Below are 25,654 nucleotides of genomic sequence, written 5' to 3'. Positions count from 1 at the left end.
AACCTTTTAAAGTTGAGTTGCCCCAACCAGTGCTGATACAAGGCCACCCACACAAGGGCCGCGGAGCTGCGTGCTGGCCCCGCACCCCACAGCAGGCTCCTTCCGGAGCCGCCTCCCGCCCCCTCCCACCACCCCCAGTCACTGCCTGCAGGTCAGGCTTCAGGGAAGGCCCACCCGGACGGCCTCTACTTGTCGGGCACACTGGTGCTGTAGCCCAAAGTCACCCTGGCTTGGGACACGTTGGTTTTCCTGAGCTCACGACCACTTACTGCAAAAAGAGGGTGCCCACGGCAGCCTGGAACAAGCCACTTCGCCAGCAAAGTGAACAGCCACAGGGCCCCGACACAGTGCCTCTGGGCCACCAGGAGCCCAAGCAGGCCCGAGCCCCTACCTGTAACCAACGAAAGGCTTACTTGAGTCTCGGCTGCTGAACGGCCACCCGGACGTCGGAAGGAAAGGGGGCGCTGGGGACCCAGCCCGGCTGTCGTCCTCCACCTGCTGCGTGATGTGCCGGACGGTCTCCTTGTTTTTCCGATTCTTCCTTCGGCCCGTGGGCTGCCAGCCGTCCCCTCCAGCCTGCTCGGAGAAAGCGTTCAGTACCGCACCATCCCTGGCAGATGGCAGCTCGCTCCCTCCGTAATGACTTGGCGAAATCTGCTCTTCCTTGACACGCAGAGACCCGTAGCCCACGTCACCAGGCCACAGCGACTGTATGGAACCCCCGTCCGGGCTGTCGGCCTTGGGCTCCTGGCCCTCCTTCCCGCAGCTGCTGCCTCCTTCGTGGCAGCTGGCAATGGCCGAGTCTCCGGAGGAATTGGCGGGACTCGTGCGCCGAGCCAGCCATGGGGAGATGCTCCTTCCGGCCATCACGGCCGAGATCAGCGCATCTGTACTGCTGCCTGGCGGGGCGCCGATCTCAAAGTCGGAGAGCTCATCCGAGGCATCCGGCTTGATGCTGATGTCCAGTGCGGCCTTGATGAAGTCGTGGCACGCCTGCACGATGTCCGTCATCTGCAGGAAGCTGGCGGCGGACATCACCTCGATGACATTCCCACTGGTGAGGGCCAGGTGGGCGGAGTACATGAAGTCGATGATGGCCTTGAAGCCCTGGGCGGTGACGATGTCCAAGTGCGTGACTGTGGCCTGGTCGGACGTCCTCTGCACCTGGCAGTAGAGTGTTTTGAAGTAGCGGCTGCTGCCCAGCAGGACGTTCTTGTGCGCCTTGAAGACCTTGCCCTCCACGATGACACACGCGTCGCAGAGCACGCCGTGCTGCCTCTGCTCGTTCAGCTCCCGCAGCAGGTGCCGGTAGTGGGACGCGATCTCCATGTCTTCCTTCCGGTTGTTCATCTGGAAGCCGGGACTCCGCCTCCTCTACCAACTCTGCGGGGGGAGACAGGAGGGTCACCACGCGGCCAGCACGGGGGGAGCGGGGGGGACGCTGGCACAGAGGCCCTCAGAGGGAGGGCCCGTGCCTTCGTGGTGGGCAGCCCCGGGGAGCAGGTGGTGCCCGAGCCAAGTGCCTGGGGCTCAAGGCTTGCCCCCCACGGGCTCACTCACGGTTCCGGACGGAACCCTGCACACACGCCGAGCCAGACCTCAGAACACACCCCGAATGTCCCAGAGACGAGGGAAACGCCCTGGGTGGTGACGCGCCTTTCTTCCCCAAATGGAAACTTGGGGCTAAGTGACCGAGTGTGCCTTCACCCCTCGCCCTTGAAGAGAACAGACGACTTCCTGCACAAATGGGACGCACAGAGCAGCAGGGCTGAAAACTGACATTCACAGCCATGGCCCTACAGACTCTCCAAGCTCCAGCTCGAGCAGCCCCACGGGGAGAGCGCAGCCCCGGAGGCTCCAGGCCGAAGGGCCTACACCCACCCCATGGGAAGCGGGCCCAAGTAGCAGAACCCGGGGCCAAGCAAGCCAACGGACCACCCCATCCTCCCTGCTGCCGGAACGAAGGGCCACAGACCCGGCACTTCAGAACCTTATTCCTGCAGCCAGGAGGCCAGGAGCAGAGACTGAGGTGCGGGCAGGGCCACAACCAGCAGGAGGTCCTGCAGGAGGACGCGTCCGAGGCCTCCCAGCTGCTGCTCGGGGCCGACCGTCCTCGGTGCTTGCCTGTGAGCTGCGTGCCCGTGTCCCCTTCCTGCAAGGACCCTGGTCCTGTTGGATGAGGCGCAGCCCGCTCCAGTAGGACACCACTGCACTACTACATCCAGTGCTCGCCTCGAGGAGAAGGTGCTAGATCTCCCCTCTGAGCGCTCTGTTCTCCAGCTGATTCGTCAGGTGGTAACACCCCAAATGCCAGGATGTGTCCAATGGGGATGGAGCTGCTCAAATGCAGGGCAGCCCCCCGGGGACTCTGGCGGCGGAGCCTCATGCGCTTCTTTTCTCTAGTTCAATCATAACGTGCTTTCGAAGCCCCTGAAATCACCTTTAAGATGCCCTGGTGAAAACAGAGCTTTTTTCTTTCACGCTGCACAGGCTGGAAACGGCAGGAAACAGCCAAAGGCTTCCGTTCCCACCCCTGGGAGCTGGCGTCGAGCGCCCCTCACGCCGCCCTCCTGCCCCTTCCTGCTGGTGGCGCCTGAGCCTGCGCGGCTGTGCGCTGGCCTCCAGGGCACTGGCTCTTCCCGTGGCTGAGCGCTTGCTGCAGGCACGGCAGCCCCCAGCCCCAACCAGCCCCTAGCATCCAGACCAGAAGCGGAGACGCGCTCCTCCGTGGGTCAGCCTTCCTGCCGCAGCAGCCGAGCCCGTCCCCAGTGGGAAGAGGCCACCAAGAAGGAGCGCTATAAAGAATTTTCTGAATGGGCTGGGGAGAGGGTCAGACGCCTACAGATGACGCCAGCGCTTCTAGGCCTCTCACACATTGGGGCCCCTGGGGGTGGGTTACAACCCAGGGCGCGGCCCCCACCCCAGTGTCTGAGTTGGGAAGGGAGAGGGTATGAGGACACGCCTCCCACCAGACATGGCGTTATTCCTCACACCTGGCTGTGCAGACTCATTAACCAGGCACTGGGGGGGGCGGGGACCAAAATGTGCTCCAGGCTGAGGAAAGGGATATGTGGACAAGGCCTCAGTTTAATGCCTGGGGTCCGTGTTAAGTGGCACTGGCTCCTCTTGGCCATGTGAGAGTGTCCGACACTTCAGGCACCCTGTATTCAAACTAGGAAGCTGTTTGTCTCGTCATAGGATCTCCTTTATAAAACAGGAAGTCCCTTCTTGCCAGTAAAACAGATTCTCTTAAGAACCAGGAGGAACGATGAAAAGGATGTACAGAGCCATCTTACCGGCAACGCTGGGAGACGCGGCCAGCTGGGCTCCAGGCGCCACAGTGAAGCCACGTCAGCTGAATGTTCCGGCTCCCCGTTCATACAGAAGTCATGCTGACAGGACACGAGGTCAACAGCACTGTGTCTAAAAAGCAATGTACACGCGTCCATTAGAAAACAGTTTTACCACTAAAAAAAGCCAGCCATTATCTGAGCTTTCAAGGCGTTGTAATCACTGGTCACCATAAGTAGAACAACAATGGAAAAGTTTGAAATATTGTGAAAATTAGCAAGATGTGACACAAAGACAGTAAAGGAGCAAATGCCATTGGAGAAATGGTGCCAATGAACCCCTTGAGGAGGGATACCCCAAACTGTCAACATGCAACAGCACAGGATCTGCAAAGCCCAGGAAAGCGTGTACAGTAGCTGCCTCACAGGGCTGTGCTTCTACAACAACTCCAACTAGTGTAGAAAGTTGTGGAATAAATTTTCATTCAGTTAGTGCAGCTTATAAGTCAGTTGTGTACTTTATGGAGATTTGTAGTAGGAAAAACAATATAATTTTCATCAGGGAGATTGAAATCTAACAATCTAAAATCAGATCCCTAAAATAGTTTAGCCTGTTATGGAAATATTCAGGACACACACAATTTATCCAAGCCCAGGGAAGCTCTAGGTCAGCTGGGTTTGCATCACTAAGTGGACACCTCAGTGTCCGCAGGGTTGCAGCCCACCGGACCACAGCAGAAGAGGCGCTGTCCGGGGGGGGGCGCTTCAGCAGCTGCAACCCTGAATTGGAAGCATCCTGGGCAATGTGACCCATCCTGTCGCATAATGGCTTGACAAGTAGCATGCAGACCCGAGGTTATAGCACACTCACATGGATTTTTTCTGAGGGCAACGACAGCAGAGCACGTGTCCTACCTGTTCATAGGACACACACCTGTTCATGGACACACACCTGTTCAAGGATACACACCTGTTCATGGACACACACCTGTTCATAGGACACACATCTGTTCAGGGACACACACCTGTGCACAGACACCATGGACAGATAACCTGGCCATCATCTCAATGGTCTATGCCGCTACCTGGAACACAGGGCACTCTCCTGCACTCAAGGGTCCACTTGTGGCACCCCCGTTGAGTAAGGAGCCCTTCCGAGAGCAGCCTCACCCCTAAAGGGACACAGATGCCGAGTCAATGTTAGTGGAGGAGGGCTGGCTGAGGCCCCAGAGGCAGATGGGCTATCGGCTGTCACTCTCACACCTGAGGCTGCGCAGAAGTGGTGCAACCACCATCTCAAAGCCCAATCGTCTCTCCGCTGTTTTTTCCAAACACCACTTCCACTTTTCTCCCCTCAGTAGGATCTCTACCACCTGCATTGACAGCCCGCTAATCTCACGATACTTTAATTTCAGACAGAATCACTTAGAAAACACAACCACTTTGGTACCACGACAACTTGAACTCACATTCCAGACCAAACTCCAAAATCCATGTCTTCCTGAATAGTGCTGGGGGCTCACGGGCCAGCTGCCCCACCACAGACAACCAGGACACTGTGAACAGTGCAGGCCACCAAATGGGCAGGGATGGCGGGGGTCTGATAAGCTATGCCTAACGCGTGGGGGAGCCATTTCCAATCCCACAGCCTCCGGGGAAGGTGGCGGGAGGCTGCAAGCCAGGGAAACCGGCTCACACACACTGAGTGCACCGCCCAACGCCGAAGCCCCGGCCCCGCTGGAGTCTCGCTGTGTCGAGCCAGCCCCAGTGACCACCTCTGCTCGTCGTGGCGATCCAGGGGCTCCATGTCCTGAGTAGAACAACCCATGCTCACACCTGAGCCAGAGCTGGCTCCGCTGGCCTCCTCCGCACGACAGGAGCACAGCCTCCCAGCCCCACGGTGCTGGTGTCGGGGATGCTGAAGTACCAGCCGTCACTCACATGGCACAGCTCCCGACACCACAATGCCTGATAAACTTGAAGTTACAGAGCACATCCCAGACCTTCCCTGACCAACATCTGAAGGTAACGGAGTCTGGACCATAAAGCCATCGTCCCAAATTGTCAGCAGAAGCTATTCCACTGAAGACGCACAGTTGTTATCCTTTACCTGTGACGGATGCTCAATGGGTGAAGGACAAAAACATCCCCACACCCCCAGCTGCATGGAGATCTCCCTGCTGCGCTGTGTGTTCAAAGTATGAATTCATGGCAGGATGGGGCTGTTTTCCCCTTTTGTCCTGAAGGAGCTCTACCAGGGAGGCAGCTAATTCTCATGAAAATGCAAGACACAGGATGCAGTTTAGACTTGTGTCCTGTTACTTTCAAACAAGCATCCGGTTGTGCTGGGCCTGGACCTCCAGAGGACCCCCTCCCCCAGAGCCCAGCACCAAGTGATACTCAAGAGAAGCCCACCTTTAATTTGGAACAACTCGTGACATGCATCCTTCTCAAACACACTTGCACACCTATTTTACCAGACTTTGTCTTACTGCCACACTTGAGATAACTTCTGTATTTCAGTTGGGGTCAATTTAAACTTACTTAAAATTTCCCTTAAAATGTCACCCACCAAAAAAATTTTCTTTTAAGGTGGAAGCTAGATATCTTTAGTGTCAGAACCAGACCACCCTGCTCCTGGTACCAGTGGCCACACAGCTGCCCCAAGGCCTGACAAGGGCTTCTCAGAGGCGGGAGGTGAGCCGGTAGACAACTGGGCCAAGCTTACCTCTACTATTCTATAACGCTCTTCATAATCATTGTGGTGAGATCTTTATAAACGGGCCACATTTTGAATAGGCACATCTCAAAGACACATGAATAGCCAAATACAAGAAGATGCTCAACTTAGTGGCCCGGGATGTGAGGATAAAACGGCAGTGAGATGCCCGCACACACAGCTTGGGCTAACGATGGAGAGGCCCCCCCCCAGCTCCAGCCTCGATGTAGATGACGGGGACCCTGCTGGAGGGGGTGGGGGGCAAGGTGGGCAGCCACTTTGGATGATGGTTTGGTGACATCCTCCAAAGGCATACAAACACCGTGCAGCCCAGCATTCTGTTAGGTGCCTGCCCAAGAGCAAGAACAGGTCCATAGGAGGACTTACACACAAGCACACACGGCGGCCCTACTCATAACAGTCACAGCCTGAAAGCAACCCAAGTGTGTGTCAACAGGTAAAAAGATAAAAGAAGAGGTTTATCCCAACAGCAGCACGCCCAGCTGCCCATGGGGCCTTCCTGTGCCTGCCTAAATGGCACTTCAAGGCACACAGATGAGCCTCAATCAGGGTGAGCTGGACGATGCCAGACAGCAGGGAAAAGCGTATGAGTCCCTGTCTATGGACTCCCGGAAATTCCTGGGTCAGAAGGCAGGCCAGCAGATGCCCGGGCTGGGTAGAGGGAGGGTGCACTCCTGGGAGCTCAGGAAGCTTCGGGTGAGGGATGTGTCCACTTGGCGATTTCACGGATTTGTGCAAACTCACCAAATTATACTCTTAAAGGGAGAGCAATTTGTTGTATGCAAATTGCACCCTCATAAAGGTGACTAGAAACCTATTTCTGTGAAAATATTCTTGTGTGCTTATTTACTGACATTTGCTGGTTTGAAATGTGTCTCCCAAAATTCATTTATTGAAGTCTTAACCCCCTACCCGGCAGTGTGGACTCACTTGGAAGCAGGGTGGTCGTAAATGTCATCACTCAAGGTGAGCTCAGTAGGGTGGGCAGCGATCCCAGGTGATTGGCGTCCTTACAAGGAGGAGGCATTTGCACGCAGACACTCAGAGAGGACGGCAGTGGGGCTGCTGGCACAGGGCGAGGCCTGCACAAACCCTACCCGGTACCTGCGGAGGACAGGCGGCCCCGGTACCGCACACCCCTGGCCGCAGGACTGGAGACAAAATCTCAGCTGTGTAAGACACTGACAGCCTGTGCTGTTCGTCTGGCTGCCCCGGGCCACGCGCGCACCATTCTTATCTACCGAGGACCACCGCTGAAGCCAACTGGGCCGGAGGGAACACAGCTCGGAAGCTGCGCCCTGTGCGGCCCCACGTGTCCCACGGGAAGAAACCAGACAGCCCTGCAGCTGGCCCCACCCTCGCTCAGGGGACATTATCACCCGACTTGGAGGGGTTTGGACGGTTCGCTATGTTCCAGGATATCCGAGTTGAAGACACAATGAGAAATCATTTACAAATAGGATTTTACATGCATCATATTGCTATTGTTCAAGGCTGCATTTTAAAATTTAAAAAGAGCCCCTGGCTGGAAATACTCCAAAAACGTTGACAGAGGTCATCTTCAGAGGGCGAGGGGCAGCCCACCATGGACTTGCCGGGAGGGCAGAGCCAGCCACCTGCTGGGACCGCCTGCTGCGCCCCTCCCTCCTCATCCTCTTCGAATGTCACTTCCTCGGTGGCCCCTTGGCCCAGCCCAAGCGGCCACCTCAGGAGCCCCTTCTGAACACAGGTGGGCAGTCACCTCCCTGCCTGCAGCAGGGGGCCCACCGAGCAAGCTGCCAGCCGCAGGAGCAGATCCCAGGGGCTCACCCCCGTCGCCTCCCACCCCAACCCTGGAGCGCAGACGCCTGGGGTGGCACTCAGGCTGGGCCCGAGTCTCAGGAGACCACCCACCTGCCCAGACAGATGCCCATAGAAGGCTGGGGCGGGATGATTCCAGATGGGCACAAAGGGGCTGTGGGGCCTCAGGGAGGGGCTGGGTTGAGGGAGCTGCTGGGGGGCGGGGGGTGCACAGGCCAGCCAGGCAGGGGAGGGGGGCTGGAAAGGGGCCCACAGGAGCCACACGCAGAGGGTGGCCGCGGCCTCTGAAGAAGGCCCCTGTGAGGCGCCACCCAGCGGACTGGCCTCGGGCAGCCCCCGTGCTGCCTCTTGCCTAGTCTGAGCTACAGGGAGGTTGGGCGGCACCCACCCCTGCCCTTTGGGGTCTGTGCTTCCAGGGCTGTGCCCACCTACCCCACCCAGCTGCAGGGCAGAGACCAGATGGCATGCAGAGACAGGTGGGGCTACACACCATGCCAGCTGAGCCACCCACCCTGCCCCAGAGGATGCAGCCCGGGCAGCATCACGTAAGCAGGAGAGCCCAGGCCGAGCCCACACGGCCAGAATCCCGAGGTGCTGCGCTGAGAGCAGGGCCCGCGGGAGGGTAAACAGCGAGGGTATGCGGCATGGCCGGCACTTGGTCCAGCCTGTCAAGGGTGACACCAGGCCTCCGGGCAGTTGGGGCACCGGCCACCAAGTCGGGAACCCAGAGGCTGCTTCCGGGAAGACGGGACGGCCAGCACAGCCACTCAGGACCCCAGACATCCCAGCTCAGGTCCTGGCACGTGGGAGAGTGGCCTGGGGCCTGGGAACAAGAGCAGGGTGGTGGTGGGGGAGGCCCGAAAGGGACGGGGCAGGTTGAGAGCCGCAGGAGAGGCCTCCAGTGAAGCCCGGTGCAGAGCCACGGGCCTGGCGTGCCCAGCTGAGGGCAGCTCTGCCGACTTCCAGCTTCTCTGCCTCTGCGGGTGGGAAGTTGGTCTGGGGGAATTTCCTTGCTTTGTGGGGTGGAGGAGAGACAGGGGAAGAGGCCTCCTCTTTAAGCTCACGCTCCCAGCACCTCCTGCTACACCTGTGTTCTGTTCCAGACCTTGTATCTCCACACCGGGCTCCGCCTCAGTGGGCGGCTAAGCTTCCATTAGGCGCCTGTAGGTTATGCGTGATCAGGAAATGCAAATGTGCTCGTTCTAACAGGCAGATTCTGCCATGGAGCCATGGAGTCCAAGAAGGATGGTGTGATGTAGTGAGTTATAAGAAATTCGTATTTAGTCATTCATCTGAGCAAATATACTATTTCCCAGGTATTTCTGGTCTTCATCCCCAGTTCCTGAAAACACTGCAGAGTCTTAAAGGCGAAACAGGTGTTCTGCCATGTTAAGGAGAGACTTTTGGACCCCCACCCAAGGGCAGGGGCTGGAGGCTGAACAGCCAATGGCCAACGATTCAGTCGGTCATGACTCTGCAATGACGCCCTCACAAAGCCCCAGAGAAGCTCGCTGGGTCTCCCTCTGCCCCGCCTGCTCTGCTCAGCTGGAGCCTGCTTCCTGGTCGGGGAGGGCTTCTGTGCCTGGGGAACCACAACACCTCCACGCGCCACCAAGCCGGGCCCCAGGCTCCACCAGGACAGACGCTCCTTCATCTGGGACCCTGCACCGTGTCTCTCTTATTCTGGCTGTTAACCTGTATCCTTCATGACACCCTCTACTAAACTGGAAAACCTAAGCGTTTCCCTGAGTTCTGTGAGCTGCTGCAGCAAATTAATCGAACCTAAGGGGGAGATCGTGGGAACCTCCGATCTGTAGCCGGTAGGTCAGAAGCACAGGTAACTGCCTGGAGCTTGCCGCTGGCATCTGGAGTGGTGGGTGGAGGGCAATCTTGTAGGACTGAGCCCTTAACCTGGGGAATCTGGTGCCTCCAGGCAGATAACATGAGAGTTGAGTTCTCCGACACCCTGCTGGTGTTCAAGAATTGCTTGGTGTTATGTGTGTGAAGACCCCCTCCCACACACTTACACACATTGGAATTGGGTCCCGGCACCTGAATGAAGTTACAGTATTACTGCTCTGTATATAATGCTGTTACTGTTACACACGTATGCACGGAGGAAATACACCATCTCATTTGGTGTCAGAGATCTTGCGATGGACACACCCCTCCACCTGCCAGACACTGCCTCCTCGGGGACCACAGCCCAACGGCCGCCCCGCCTGTCCTTGAGCCTCTCAGTGCAGGGGCCACATCCCCACGTGAACAGGCTCGGTGTGTGCTCTTAGGGCCAACAAAAAGATAGTACCCTTTTGCACCAAAACTGTGATACTGTGATCTCATATTTTAAAGTCAAGAAGTATTTTTAAAATGTCCCATTCTAGGTGCTGGTAGAACGAGACAACTCCGGTTGTCTCCTGCTCCGGGGTAGGGGGCTTGGAGGGGGACAGTGAGGCCATGCATCAGCCGGCCACACAGCCCATGACATTGCAGCCCTGAGCCACCAGTGTCACCAGAGACAGGTCAGTGCACACACTCCGGGTTTCATGATTCAGAGCGTGATGCCACGCAGGCTGCTGGAAGGTGGGCTCTGGTGTCCCACGTCAGTCACAGCTCACAGCAGTCTGGGTCTGGATGCAGTCGCAGAGTGAGTCACTGCTGTGCGGCAAGTCGTGTCGCCAGAAGGGACATGTTGAGGTCCCAACACACAGTACCTGTGAGTGTGACCTTACTTGGAAACAGGGTCTTTGCAGACAACCAAATTAAGATGAGGTCTTTCCCAGTAGGATGGGTGTCCTTATAAAAAGAGGAAATCTGGACAGAGACGAACCCAGAGGGAAGGCCAGGTAAAGACCGGGGCAGAGCCTGGAGGGCCAGGGCCACGAGCCCCAGACACCCAGAGCCCAGCGAGCGGGAGAGGCAGGAAGGACCCTCCCAAGGGCTTCTGGGGGAACACAGCCCCGGGGACACCCTGATTTCAACTTCTGGCCTCCAGAACTCTGACAGGATATGTTCCTGCTGTTTTAAGAAACCAGGTTGTGGTACTTTGTTACAAAAGCCTAGAAGAAGCTACATAACAACTTTTAACTTTTTTATTTTCTTAAAAAGAAACCTAACTGGCTTAACAGGCAGAAAATTACTTCCAGTGAATTTTAAATCTGAAAAGTACAGACTTAAAAGGTGAGCTGAGCACTGTTTTGCTTCCTGCCATCAAGGAAAAATAAACCTAAATGGGAAATAAAATAAAGGCCACACATGCTTTCCAGCAGCATGATGGAATTTTAGGTAATCTATCTCAACTTTTAATTTTCCAAGCTATGGGAAAGTTCCAAGAATAATCCAGAGAATGTCCCCCTACCCCTTAACCAGGTACACCATTTAAAAAAAAATTGTTGCAACTTTTGCTCACATCAATATGCTGGAATTTATGTCCCTTTTTTCTTAAAAGCTGTATTACTTGAAAACTAGAGATGCCGCCTCTATGCAGGGGGCCGTGTGAGAGGCTGGTCTTGCTTGGGACTGGCAGCCACTGGGCTTGGAGCACTGGGCAGGGGAGACATCTGATCATGGCCAAGCCTTTGCTGACTTTTCAGGTGGGCGGTGGGCGGCGGGCGGCGTGAGCTGCTGTAGGACCACGTGCCAGCTCAAGTGTCTGCTCTGGAGTCCAAAAGAATGTCACTGGCTGAGCTGGTGTGTCCCTCAGTACCCAGATCACTTCTGCAGCCTTGAGGCGGTCGGCACTCAGCTGCCCGATCAAGACGGCTGCTGAGCGAATGCAGAAACGGCTGCGGCGGCAGGTGGCTGGGCCTGGGGCACCTGCGACCCACCAACCCGACCTCTGGGACTCCACCCCATGGAAACAACCCAAAGCTCTGACTTGTTCAAGATGTTCCCAGCACTGCTACTCACAAGAGCAGAAAGTCGGAGGTGACCCAAATGGGGCAATGAGAAAACCATAATGGATTAGAGCCCCAGGAGGGGCAGCCACATGCTCCAGGACACGGGAGCTTCCCAACAAAAGAGGGGTGACGTCAGAGCAGAGAACACCCACTTCAGGGTGTCTACTCAAATCCCCTCGCTTCCTCCAAAGCAAGTTCCTTATTTATAAAACTCAAAGACGGAAGGTGTACCACCACATGCTAGCACAGGATGGCATGATACCAAGGGGAATTAATGGCAGGAGGCAGAATTCGGCATAAATAAGAGAGAAAACCCAACTCGCCTTTCTTCACTCCACAAGGGAGCCTGGTGGGTGTGGGGGTCTGTGCTTGTCACCAACTTCCCCAACAGGACAGGGAGCCCCGCACAGCCCATGGGATGAGGTGCCATGCGGTGGGCGATGTTAGCCCGTCTCATCTAGAACCTCAGAACTGCCGGGGGGTGGGTCCCCACCAGGGAAACATGCCTTCCCCACCACCACCCTGGACCTGCCTGGCATAGAGAGGCTGCCAAAGCCCCAGGCTGGCCGCCCACTCTGAAGGAGGTCCTTCTGCGAGCATTCCCAGAGCCTCTGGCCGAGGCCACCAGGCCGGGAGGCCACAGCACCTCCAGGAAGGTACAGGCTTGGGAGAAAGGCAGGGTACGCTCCGTCATCTCACAGGTTCCCGTAAAGACAGTGACATCCTTGACCGATGGTCCTGGAGAGGGGCAGCAGCTCTGGGACCTTTCCCACCAGGACCTTGAGCCAGAATGTGGGGAGACGGGACACAGCCCCTGGCCTGGAGGCATTTGGAACCTGCGTGACCTCCTGGGTAGGGCCGCCCGGCGGGATCCTGCGCCCCTGGCATTGGAGCTGGAGGAGAGACCACAGGCACAGGAAAGGCCTCCTTGTCCTCACGGGGCTCAGGAGACAGGCCAGTGACCGATGATGAGCCGTGGCCTTGCCAGCTCTGCCAAGATGCCAGCATCTCATTTCCTTCAGGAGATGGAAGTTCTAGAATCAAACCCCACAGCCTCAGCCGTGCACCTATTTCATCAGCACCCACTGTTCTAAAGGAACTGGCTCACACATTTTTCAGACCCAGTGTAGCTGTGGATAAAAATGATTTATCCAGGGGAAAAAAAAAACTATGGAAAAAATAGCTCGTGACTTAAAACAAACTGAGAAGCATGCATTAAAATATACAAAAGGAATGATCCTGCAAATTTAGGGTTCAGGTTCTAGCACAGACGCACCAAAGTGGCAACCCTTTTTTAACAAGACCCCTCACCAACAGGAAAATCCCAAATTCAGGCAAAATTACACACTGCTTTTCCCACATAAAAAAAAGAGAAGGGTAAATTTGTGTTTTAGTAGAAACTAAACTAAAAGATCAACTTAAAGGAGAATTGAGACAGTTCTCTTAGGTTATTTACAAGTTGTTCCTACACTTCAGAAACTTAAAATAAAACTTACCTAGGTGATAATTATTTTGAAAATTCCACATACCTCTCCTTAACAAAAGGCACATGTATCTTTAAAAGCAGGCAACAAAATCCAAAAACCATGAGACTTTAAAATATGATAAACTGGAAATCCCATTGTAGATGTCACTGTCACACTACAGACACAACAGTGGACACACAGGTCCCCCTGGGTGACCCACGCCCGCCCCTCACACGGTAAGCCTCAGCCCCTCTCCCCCGTCCAGTCCTACCTGCCCCTCACAGGAAAGCAGGAGCAGAGGCTTACTAAGTCCGGAGGATGCAGCTGGCCAGACTGCCAGCGGGACCGACAGCCCTGATTCTTCAACAAGCAACACCAAACAGCGAGATTTCAGAGGCACCAGCTCATGCGCCAACATGTGCACGGTGTCTGGACTCCAACTCAGACCACCGACAGCTGACCCTCGTGATGCAGCCTCCAACAGGGCCCAAACCGAGCAGGGGACATCAGGGGGCTTTGTCTTGCACTCGCATAGCAGCCATTCACTGTGAACTGCCTGAAGGCAAATGACCCTGTGTGATTGGCTTTAAAATACTTGGGGCAAATAACTGAGGGAGCAGCTGAGACAAGAACACAGGAAACTGGGGTCACTGCAGCTGGGTGGCAGCGACCATGCTCTAATTCTGTGTACACCTGAAAACTTCCACAGTAAGTATTTAAAAACGTGATCAGGTCAGGAAAGAACAACCCAACCTGCCCAGATTGGCAGATGCAGATGCCGTGGGCTTTAACCTGGCATTGCACCCCGCAGACCCGGCTCCCAGCTGCAGCAGACCCGAGGCCAGGGAAGGCACAGCCCCGCCAGGCCAGCATCATTATTCGTGGGGTGAGCAGAGGGTGACTGGGAACGACAGCAGCAATACCCCAGGAGTGCAGGGTGCCCAGGCTCGTTAAATGGCCTCCGACCCCCCAGCATCTTCAGGACCAACGGCAGAGGGACCGCATGCCCGCCAGCACGGACAGGCTTACGGGCACGAGGGGCTGCGGCGCTCTGCCTGCTTGAGAGTTTCACGTTTCAGACCCACCACTTAATGATATCGTGTGTGTTAGGTTCCACGTATTTCTGTAGCATATAGGAACATTTCCTAAATACTGAAGCCTGTTTCAATAGCTTCTGCCTTTCACTTGCTGTGGCTCTTACGGAGGGCCTCAGAAACACTGTTCCGAACGACACCCACCATCTCACTGGCTGCCTGTGCGAGAGAAAAGGCCCCGGGTCTGACCTAGTGGGGTATCAGCAGTGCAAGGACAGGTACCTGGAGGAGGGCCCCACATCCTGCCCAGGGCAGCAGCCGTGAGGAACACCCCAACGGCTCTGCTCTGCTCACCCCACCCAAAGTGCCTGCCCCCCATTATACCATCCAGATGCTGCCCCGTCTGTCTCTGGGTGGCCTGTCTGCACTTGGCCACTTCTCCTGCAGGGACACATGACCACGAGCAAGGCCCTGCGGCAGCTGTGTCCCGGGCCAAGAGGCCTGCTTGCTGCAGGTGTGTGGCTGTGTGCATGCTCGCTGAACGCAGCCACTGGTGTTACCCTCTCTCCCGGCTCACCACCTCTGCTGTGTCATCAAGGGCACAGCAGCCACGCGGGCAGCAGTGGGTGATGCACGGGGACAAATGCATGCGTAACACCAGCACATACATGCTACAGTGATGTAGGCAATCATGCCCCACGGAAAAGTATGCTCAAGTCCTAACCACCCTGCAGAAATTGGGCCTGTGCAGATATAATGGAGTTAAGATTAGGTCATTACCTCGTCCCTAATTCAATATGACTGGCATCCTCTTAAGAGGGAAGTCTGGACACAGCAGGGAAGACCATGAGAACCTGCAGAAGACGCTAAAGCGATGCATCTACAGGCCAAGGACACCAGGGTCACCAGCAGTGCCAGGAGCCAGATGAGGAAGGCAGGCCCTTCCTCTGGAGGGCGGAGGGACCACGGCCCCACCCACACCTTGATTTAGGCCTTCAGCAACCACAACTGAGAGAGAGTAAGTCTCTTTCATTTTCCAGCCACCTATTTGTGATCCTTTGTTACAATGGCCCCAGGAGACTCCTACCCACAGTTCTCAGACCATAGGAACAGCGCACCCCGTAGGACAGGAAGGGCTCCTAGCGGGGGACACGCAGTTGCCTGCCAGAGCCCACCCCATCTGATTCAGCAGAGCATGGAGGGGCTGGAGGAGGCCAGATTATGGGCATACCCAGGGGTTCCAGGTGAGAACCCGCAACCCAGTCCACCCCTTCACCCACAAAAGCTGCTCGGACTGTGAGTCCAGAACCCAGCTGGTATCGCCATGCAAAGGCTTGGCGGCCAGCCTTCACCACTGTGCTCTGGGCTGACCCTCTGAGGACGCGCGGAACACGGGCAGCCGTGCCTGTGAGAAAGATGTGATGCCCCTAGAAACATCCGGATCCGAGGGGGCTCCAGCTGGCCAGGCGCTCGCCGCACAGGAGGGCCTGAGCTCCTGCTCAGAACTCTGCAAAAACCCGCAACCTCACCACCCTCTCATCTGCGAAGGGCCTCCACCTTTCACTTTCACTCTGCAGAAAACACTTACTTAACATTTTGGAAGCAGAAGAAAGTGCAGGCAAGTAGAGCCGGAGTTCGTGAAACAGGCATCAACTGAGGCGTGGCTGCACCACTGGCCGGGAAGCAGAGCCAGTGTCTATGGGGCGGCAGGACAGGGCCCCGAAAGGAGAGGAGAGGGCCTGCCCAGCTTCCCCAGAGTCTGCCCCCAAGCTGTTGGGGGGTGGGCCTCACCCTGGTTGTGTGGCAGGACCCAATCGGGACCTGAGAACTCCAGGAACCCTCCCCAGAGCCAACCCCACACCTGCCCAGCCAGGCCAGGGGGTCTAAGCACCGGGGTCCCAGAGAACACAGAAGGCCTCTCCCTGGCCAGCCACCAACACAGGGCTCAGTCCCAAAGGCCTGGCAGCTTCCTCTTGTTCTGATTTTGGGTCCAGAGATGTACCACAAAGTGACCTGCTGCTGTTTAGGAAAACTGGAGTGGCACGGAGCATGCAACCCACTCAGTGAGCATGGGGCCCAGTCTACAGAGAGAACACGAGACCAGGAGCTCTCGCAGGAATCCCGGAGCTCCAGAGCACGCTGCTGCAGCCCCGCCTGCTGCTGGTCCTCAGAGCAAGTGCTTCATCCCTGGGCTTCTTTCCCGGGTCCCCAGTCCTACCATCCCCCTCTTGGGACTTAGCCTGTGGTCTGCATGCCTGCCATTTGCTGTTGCAGGTCAGGTTGAGGACCGGGCCGGCTTCCTACACAGGGTCACCGGGAAGGGCAGACACACATGGAACGCAGAGCCTGCGACACAGGTGGGAGGCTTCAGGTGACACCACGCTTCCTGAGGGACCAGAGGCAGGTGGGGCTCGATTCCTCAAGCGGGCCTCAACTGCAGGCTTGTGTGCGTCTGAGCATCAGAACCACCTGGGAGGCCCAGCCTCTGACCCACATCCTGGCAGGCTCCTCAGGGACACGGGGAAGTGACAGGCCTGCAGCAGGTCTGCAGGTCCTTTGCTGGAGTGGACCGAGCAGCAGGGCCTTCCACAGCAGTCACTGTTCACCTCTGACTGATGCCGAGTCATTTGTGCTTCTCCCAAAATTCCCTAAGCTGGCTCGACCTTTCTAAACAATAGGGTACTGCTGCTCAGAAGCTTGGTTAATTTAAGCGGGATGAGATAAGAAAACAAAATAAACCTCTCTAACTTTCGACAAGGCCACACCAAGGCCCAGGGATGCCATTCTCTTTCCAGGCGCCTGTGGCGCTGCCATTTCACCCCACGCGCCCTGAGCCACCTCCGCCTGGCCTCCCTTCCTTTTTCTGAGCCTGCGGGACAGCTCGGCAGCCATACCGCCACCCAAAACCAGAAAGGCCCGGAGACACTCATCCTACGCCCTGATTCCTCCGGCCGCCCACCTGCCCAGCCCACCACGTCTGCTCCCCTGTGCAAGTGGCCCTGGGTGCCGTGCAAACATGCCACTCACTTCACACGCTGTTCCTCTGCCAAGCGGGCCACTCGGCGTGCCTGTTTCCAGAAAGCCTATCTGTCTGCACCTGCCCTGCACACCCCAGAAACCAAGGACCAGCTTCTCACGTCTCTGTCTAACCCAGCACACGATCTAACCTAACCTCTGTAACTGTTGTGGGATCGTCTCCATGAAGCCAGCCAGGAGAGCCACGAGCCAACACTGTGGGTGCCTGGCCTGGCCGGCTTCTTGTCCCCTGACCCTCTCTCTGCTCTCCCTGCCCCAGGCATGTCTGCACAACTGACGTCCTGAGTGGAATGGATGAGTCAGGGTCAGACCCTCCATTTACCAGGTGTCCCACACTGAGAAGTTGGCTTGTCTGCACTGCCCACGTGTGGCGACCTGCCACAGAGGCAGCTCTGGAACCTGAGATTCTTAAACCCTCCATATGTAGCTAAGACACAGAGGTGCCTTCTTTCTGCTCTTCAACAAAGGAAGAACATGCCTTGGGGCCTGCTGCACACGTGTCAGTGGAGGGGAAGGTATCCTGTTGCACACGAAAGGCCTCGTTTTCTGTGGAATAGTTGCAGATTATGTGGAAGGAGAAAGAGATAAGTGACAAGGGAAACGTCTCATGAACAAAAAAGTACCTGTGTCCCACACAAGCAGCAATGCCGTCCAAACTGTCGTGTAGATAAGAACATTCCAAAATCAGCCGAGCTCTCACACACTGAGACCTGCTCAGTTTTGTGGGCCATTGGAAATGACAGAGGGCCCCCCTGTGAAAAGAAAATCAAGAGGTGTGCACACCTGGTCCACCTGAGCAAGCAGTGATGGGGCACCACCCAGGGCCAGGGCCAGGCCACTTCACTACAACTCCCAGAAGGACGCAGCACGGTCTGTGCGTGAATGAGTGGGAGGCGACTACGTGTGCTGAGCTGAGCTCTGGGAGTGGAATCTGAAACCACGATCACCCTTCACACCCACTCCGAAGCCCATCAGCCCCAGAAGCTGCCTGGCCTCTCCCTGGCTACGCACACTCTGAAAAGCAGAAGTTAAAGCAGAATATGCTCCAAAGCCCTGGACCCAGGGGTGGGCACTGTGGGCCCAGGGCTGGGCAGCAGAGGCTCTGCGTGGACGCCCTTCCCTCCAGCTCCTCGGGAGATTCAGATACCCTCCCACACCTGGCGGGCCATGCTCCGTCCTTCTCTGATCTCTCGGGCCCGTTTTTCACTACCATATGTCACCCATGCTGGGTCACATCAGTAGTTCCTGTGTGTCCCCCAACCCATCCCAACAGATCACTGACCCTCCTGTCTCCAACCTGACCTAAAGGCTGGTCCTCAATAACGACAAAGAATTATATGAATAAGAAGGCCTAGGAATGTCTAATGTGGCTCAAAAACAACATTTTTGTGAAAACACAAAGCTCTATAAATGCTGCTGAAAAATACATCACATCATTTCTCAATTTTCTATATTAAAATATCTAAATCAGTAATTTTTTAAACCCAAATAATGGTGTTTAAAAACACTTAATTTTTTTATCTATTAACAGTGAAATGGCACCATTGATTCAGACAAGAAAACTTTGCATACATTATACAAATGTCAAATTTGACTGCTCTAGCTTGTTTCTAACCCTTTAATACAGAACTTTTTAGTTTGTGAGAATAGGTTTTTCTCTTTTCCACGATTTTTCCATCTCCAAGCTACACCACAGGGCACATTCTGTCATCACTAGCAAACCAGAACACAGAGCCTGACAGTGACAGGTAAGGTGCACAGAATATTTAAGCTAGAAGGGCAGGAAAGAGGGAAAAGTCGTCCAGGATCACATGGCCTAAGACCCCAGCCAGGCAGCTACGGAAGCCAGAGCCTTGGAGAGCTAAGGCTATGAGCCCCAGGGTTAGGACAAGCCCACCCCATTTCAGAGACCTAAGTAAGTCTGCGGCCTCAAGAGAGATGCTTAATCATCTGTTTATTCTTAGGACACAGGTCATTCAAACAAACTTGCAGCAACAAGAATCTTTTTTTCCTGGGGAGGGAGCAGAATTATAGGGGATTCTCAACATTTATCATCACTCAATGGACTTTAAGGTAAAATACGTTAAGTCAGAGAGAAGAGAAAGCCTCCACTTTTATGAGGACATGAGTTGGGGGGCCCACCGAGGCAGGGGCTATAACATTAGATGAGAGGGTGGGAAGGCGTGGTAGTTTCCAGAATCCTCGTCTCTCACTTCGGCATGGCAGCCGAGAGGGCACCTGAGCACACTGGCAAAGGGCGGGATGGGCTCAGCTCAGAGCCTATGCTGCTCTGTCCTCACCGGACACTAACTGGGTCTCCACAGCTCTTAGAGGCTTGGTCTCCGACCTCTGGTAGAGAACAGTGTGAACGCTGTAGGGCTGTCCCAGAAACAGACCCCAGGGACAGAGTGGCCCAATTTCCCTTAATTTGCAAACCCCACGTAAGGACAATGTTGGAAAGTTCACTCCTAAAATTTAATTTGGTTGAACAAGTTTGTAAATAACACAGGGAGGTCCTGAAGGCCAGGGGGTTTCCTCTGAGTCCCTGGTGCAGACCTACCCTTTTCAGGGCAAGAATCTCACCCTTTCTGTGCTAAAGTGGGACCCAGGGGCAGTGGGTCACCCTGACCCTGGATAACTGAGAAGGTGCACAGAGCGTCCAAGACGGTTGGTGTCCCTGCAGGCAACAGCCTGCCAGCCCTGAACTTGGGGAAGTGGATGTGGACTGAGGTCTGAGCACAGGAACAACTTATTTTCAACCACGAAACAGCTGAACCTGAACATAAATTATCCCATTAAGACAAAATTCTTACATCCAGGATGAGGTCCACGGGAAGCTCAATTAAGTGTCGCCCTGAAGTTGGCCTCCAGGGAGGGCTGAATGTTGGGTTTCTGAATAGCCCACCGAGTACATCCCACCACTCCCTCAAGAGATCGCACAATAACCTCCCCCTTCCTCCCTGCAGTCAAGGATGTGAGAACAATCACTAGCTTTTTAGGGGATACAGTGCTTTTAAGTTCCTATTGAAATCTTCGGTAGCCACTGCCTGAGTATACCTATCAGTTCCTGCATACCCTCTGGGGTAACAAGGCTCCCGAAGTTTTCAGTCCAAATTATCTACATCTATCATAAAACACACTAAGTGGAAGGGGTCTACTAGAATAAAATACTATTGTTTACTCGTCGTTCACATGAAACCCTTCTATAAATTTCCTTTTGATGAACGAACTGTTTTCTGCTCTTGCAGAGTGTAAATATTGCCTCGCACAGGCAGCGTGCGAGCCAGCAACAGAGTGAATCCGCAAGTCTGCTACCCCGACGGGAAGTTGGCTTTGATGATAAATCCGACATGAAAGATCCCACAGCTGACACAATTAAATGCACGCGAGCGCTCCGTGCACAGGTGTCTGCCCAGCGTTTGCTGAGCGCGTCGCCTAATTAGCATTTCTTTAAACAATGCTGATAACAATCTCGCCACTACAATCCTCCACCACTGCGTCGCTGAGATTGTGGCACCGAAAACGTGTAAGGCAATTCGCTGAGAACCTCAAACTTTCTTTTGTTTACATTTCCTTCGCGTCAGAAAATACCTGTTCTTCACCCCATTTGGTTCGTACCCGGCCTCCTCGGTCCAGCCCCATTGTGCGAGGTCCGTTAAACCTACAAATACTTAATTTGACAGCGGGGCTGGGGGAACCCCTACTAGTCACTGCCCTCCTAACGCAGAAAATTCCCCACTAGCCATCGGGATGGAGTTGTCAGACACTCACCCTACGAACCGACGCGTCTATTTACGGAGAAACAAAGACACGGCTCGCCGCGGACCCCGCTCCCTCCGCGCGCCCCGTCCGCTCCGCGCGCCCTGTCCCCTGCGCGCTCCTCTCGACGCCCGGCTCTGAGGCCCCTGCGCCCGGGGTCCAGCCAGTAATTAAAATGGAGACGCAGCCGGTGCCCAGCTTCAGGGGCAGACAATGACCCCCAAGGCCCGGCTGGGCGCAGAGACCCGTCCGCGCCCACCTCCCGCAGTTCCGACTCTTGGCAAACTCGGAGCGGGCGGGTCCGGGTGCGGCGCGGAGGCGCGGGCGGGGGCCGCGCGGGCCGGCGCGGGTGGGGGGCGCCAGGACGCCCCCGGGCTGCCTCCTGGGGCCGGGCGTTGACGCAGCAGAAAATACCAGCTGGAAAATTCCCCTTTCGGAGGTGACGGGGAGGGACCACGCAGTGGCCGCAGGAGGCGCCGGGGGTTAGGGGCGCGGGGCAGCCCCGCCGCCGCCTCCGCCCCGCGCGCAGCCCCGCGGGGACTCCACCCGCCCCTCCCCGCCCAGAGCCACCGAGCTCGGGGACCCGCGGGGACCCGGTAGGGTCGCCGCCACCCGCCCCGGAGCTGCCGCTGGGACGCGCCGCCCGCCGCCCTGAGGGCGCCCCCGCGGGGCGGGGCGCGGCGGGGCGCGGGGCTGCAGGCGGCGGGGGCGCGCCCCGGCTCGGAACGGCCCCGGCTCGGAGCGGCCCCGGCCCGGCCCGGCTCGGCCCCGCCGCGATGCGCCGGCCCGGCCGCGCGGACAATAAGCCGGCGCCGCTTACCTGTGACCCCATGGGGCGCGGGCGAGGGCGGGCGCCGCAGCCGCCGGACCGGCGCGGGTGATCGCCGCTGCTCCGGGCGAGCGCTACGTTCGAGCGGGTCCAAGCTGCGCGCTCGCAGCGGCGCTCCGTCCGTCTGTCCGTCCGTCCGTCCGTCAGGCCGGTGCGCGCCCCCGCGCCCGCTCCAACCCTGCGGCCCCCGCCGCCCGCGCGCGCCCCGCCCGCGGACCCTGACCCCGCCCCCAGCGCGCTCCCGGCCTCTGCTGATTGGTCCGTTCCGCGCCCCGGCCGCGGCCACCGCCCCGGGCCCCGCCCCCGCCGGCCCGGCAGCCGGCCCCGCCCCTCACTGGGCCCCGGGCTCGGCGCCGCGGGGCGGGTGGGGTCCGCGGCGGGGGTCGGTTCTCCTCCGCCCCCCCGTGGGCAGCCGGACAGCGGAAGTGCGGGCTGGTGCTCGCTGGGCATTGTGGGAAGCCCCCTCCCCTGGGCTGGAGGGGGCGGGGGCGGCGCGGCGTGGGGTCTCCGGGTGCCCGCGCCTGTTCCCGCGGGGGCGGAGCCGCCGGAATGCCACCGCGATGGGAGATACGGGTCGCGGCCAGGGCACTGCAGCCCCTGCCCGGACTGCGCACCCAGTGCAGCCCACGCGCCCGTTCTTCGGGGGCACGCGGGTCCCCCGGCCACCGACTGTTCCGCGCGCGACGCACGCGCGTCTCGCAAACTTCAGGACTTGCCCGCCTGCCCAGGCGGCTGTGCGGGCTGCGCGCTGAGCAACGAAAAAGCGCTCCCACGGCCACGCACGGGCACGGGTGCGACGAGGGCCTGGGCGCCGCGTGCCCGCGCCGTCGGGAGAGCTCGGCGCGCCCAGAGGGAGGCGCACCTCGAAGCTTGGGTTTGGCCAACTTCAGGAGCACCGTTGGCCGCGGGCGTCGGCCCTTCCCGCCGCGTGGTCGGTCCTGTGGGGATGTGGGGCCCCGCGAAGGGGCGAGAAGCAAGCGATCTGCGCATTCCCCGCAAGCAATCACAAATCGTGTTACCTAGGCCGGGCCCTGGCTGTCCTCGAGCCTGCGGGCGGGCGAAATGGAAAGCACGGCCCCGCATTCCTGACTGGCCTGTGCGGGGGCAAAGGCCACCTCGCCTACTCTCCTGGACGCGGCGGTGGAAAGGCGTGTGAGCCTGTGGCTGGCCGGCCGCGCAGGGGAGTCGAGCACTACCGGGCCGTCCAATGGGGAGGCGTGTGAGCCGTCCGCGCCCTGCCCCCCTGCGGGCGCAGCGCCGCGGAATTCCTCGGGAGGTGGGAGGTGGCGGGCCACTGCGGATGCTTTCTCAGGATGTGTAAGGAGGCTTTCACTGGGCTGTAGTGGGAGGACAGCTCGGGGCGTTGGGGGGCGGGGATTCTCCTTCAGTGAGCAAGGGCGAGCCGCGGTCTGGCAGTCAGCGATGAAAGCCTTGGGACACCCCCTCGCTGCGAGCCGGCGCCGGGAAATGGCTGTCAGGCACCCTCACCCCACTCCCTTCACGCAGCCTGGGCTGGCATTGCTGACCCAGGAGCCCCTCCCCAGCTTTTCTTCTGGAGGACCCTTGGTCTGAAACGACAGGCCCGAGGTTTCTCGGCCATCGGGAGGTGGGGGCTGGGCACAACCACCCTGGGAAGTAGCTACGTCTAGGCCTGCAGGAAGGACTGGCCAGTCACCCCTCCCCTCCCTTTGAGCGGACCCGCCTCCTACCCGCCTAGAGCTGTAGACGGTGGGGGAAAGCAGGCCAGCAAGACTGAGGAGCGCTCGTGGACCAGCCCTCCAAACCGAGGGGCCGGGTCCCTGATGCCCGCTCCCCTCCCTCGGAGAGAGCCACCATCTCTCCCTAGATACCCCACCTGCATACACACTCTCCAAGAACAGTGGGGCTGGAAGGCCATGTCCCTTGTCTGTGCAGGAACCGGTGCCTCTGTCAGAGCACACAGTGGTGCTTAGTCATTGCTCAAGGTGCCTGCCCACAAAAACCAAGCCTCTCACCAGTACCAGGGCCCGACCCACCTGCCAGCCTGGAGCTTTTAGTCCTGGTAGAGAGCCTTGCTGAGTGCTGGCATGAGTTCTTGAGGCCCCAGGACTCTCTTTCCATTCCCCTACCCTGCATGGTGTGGCACCCAGGTTACCCCCCTCCCAGCAGCCCTGACAGCGAATGGGGACTAAGACTCCCCTCTTTTCTGCTCCAAGAACCAAAAGAAGGTCAAGCACGTGAAGACGAAGCTGACACACCAAAAAGGCGGAACCAAGACCTCCCCGAGAGCCTTGATCAAACCATGCCTAAAGTCCATCCTACCGCCAGACCCTTATTGTTATGTGAACTAATAACCCCCTTTACCATTAAAAGAAAAAGAAGACAGAAAAGAAAGAGCAAGCAGCAGCAGCTGTGACCTCTCGGCAGAGCTGGGAGGAGGAGGAGGACCACGTATCTGGACTCCCTGGAGCCACCTCCGGGTCTGCTCTGGTGAAGAAATGTTGGCAACGCAGCCCCACAAACCCCATGTTCAGCAGTGCCGAGCATCAGCTAAGCTGCTACTAGGACTGGACTTGCAGTAGACAGACACCAGGCTGGGTCATAATGCCTCCCCTCTTGCTGGGACCCCCAAGCCCCAGTGCAGGCCACATGTACCTCACCTCTGAGAACTGGCACAGACCCCAGAAGGGACCTGCTGCCTGACAACCAGCTGGCCCTCCTGCTGTCTGTAGACAGGCAGCCTCAGTGAGGGCATCTCTGCCCTGGACGCAGTGCTGGGAAAAGGCAATGACCATGGTTGTGGGATTGGCCATAGCAGGGCTCTGTGACCAGGGCATCTGGTGTCTAGAGCCTGGCAAAGCCAGCAAACGGGTGTATGGGAGGGCCCACGAGATAAGGTGCCTGAGAATGCCCTGCCTTCACTGAGCTGGTGGGCAAGCTCTGCACTGGTCAAGGCTGCATGGTGGTCATTCTGGAAACTCATCCCCAGCCATGTGTGTGAGCATGTCCCGAGCATTCCCACCGGAGGGTATGTGGGGGCCTGTTGAGAATGGCAGCAGCAGGCCCAGGGGCCAAGATGCAGAAGCTAGTGGGGCCAAGACATCCCTGCTAATGGCAGCCCCCCAGAGATGCTGCCCCCACCCCTACCTACAAGCCTTTGAAGGACAGGCTCAACTTGGTGAGCTGTTGGTTGGCAGGGTCCCCAGAAGGTCCTGGCACTGCCCCCTGCCCTCTGCGTGGCTTCAGAGGCAGAGGAGCTGGGAGCCTCATTCTGTGCTCTCCGATGCCACCAAGAGAGCAGTGCCTGCCTCCCCCAGGCCTGCACCTGTGAGGTGGAGCAAGGATGAGCTGTGGAGAAAGAAGACGAGAGGTTCAGCCAATGTCCCTTCATGTCCTGCTCTCGAGAGACACCGGTGACGCCCCTCCTCCCCACCAGGATTTTCACCCTCCTCTCGCCAAGGCAGCATTTCCCTACCCGCCCCCAGCTGGGCTTTCTGTGCTGTCTTCCTGGCAGTCACTGGTCAGGGAACCTGCCTGTCTGTACTCCAGCCAGTGGTGTTGCTCAGCCATCCCCATAGCAACAGCCCTGGGAATCCTGCCCCCTCCAGGGAACTGCCCCAAACCTGCCAGGTGCCCTCTAAACGGCTGACTGGGAGGGAGAGGGGCCACAGCGCAGGCTGCTTGGCAGGAACAGCCCTCTGCACGTCCTCCAGGTCCTGAGGTTGGACCCAGGCAGCCCTGGGCCTGACCCAGCCAGTCCGGTGGCAGCTGGCCCTGCCCTCCTGCAGGGCCTCCCCAAGACCACCCTTCAGAGCCACTCAG

At 57.6% G+C, this 25,654-nt stretch overlaps 1 protein-coding gene across 5 annotated transcripts in view; it reads right to left on the bottom strand.

Annotated features, from left to right (window-relative positions):
• Positions 1-23,200, bottom strand: part of ZBTB46 (zinc finger and BTB domain containing 46) — a 56,948-nt gene extending 33,748 nt beyond the window's left edge. For 2 of the 5 annotated variants that reach the window (XM_037006549.2, XM_037006551.2), the window contains exons 1-3: positions 21,845-22,038; positions 3,297-3,423; positions 414-1,383 (exon numbers count right to left, since the gene is read on the bottom strand). In XM_037006549.2, the coding sequence (XP_036862444.1) occupies positions 414-1,350 (937 nt within the window). In that variant the 5' untranslated portion in view covers positions 1,351-1,383; positions 3,297-3,423; positions 21,845-22,038. Of the gene's footprint in view, positions 1-413; positions 1,384-3,296; positions 3,424-17,888; positions 18,018-21,036; positions 21,461-21,844; positions 22,039-22,872 lie in introns of those variants that run through there. The other 3 variants (XM_073236337.1, XM_017655371.3, XM_037006550.2) reach the window with 3 other exon arrangements.
• Positions 23,201-25,654: the final 2,454 nt, after the last annotated feature.

The sequence above is a fragment of the Manis javanica genome, chromosome 5 (assembly GCF_040802235.1).
Source record: "Manis javanica isolate MJ-LG chromosome 5, MJ_LKY, whole genome shotgun sequence".
NCBI lineage: Eukaryota > Metazoa > Chordata > Mammalia > Pholidota > Manidae > Manis > Manis javanica.
Note: the sequence above shows the minus strand (reverse complement) of the source record. Positions and strands in the feature narration are given on the sequence as shown.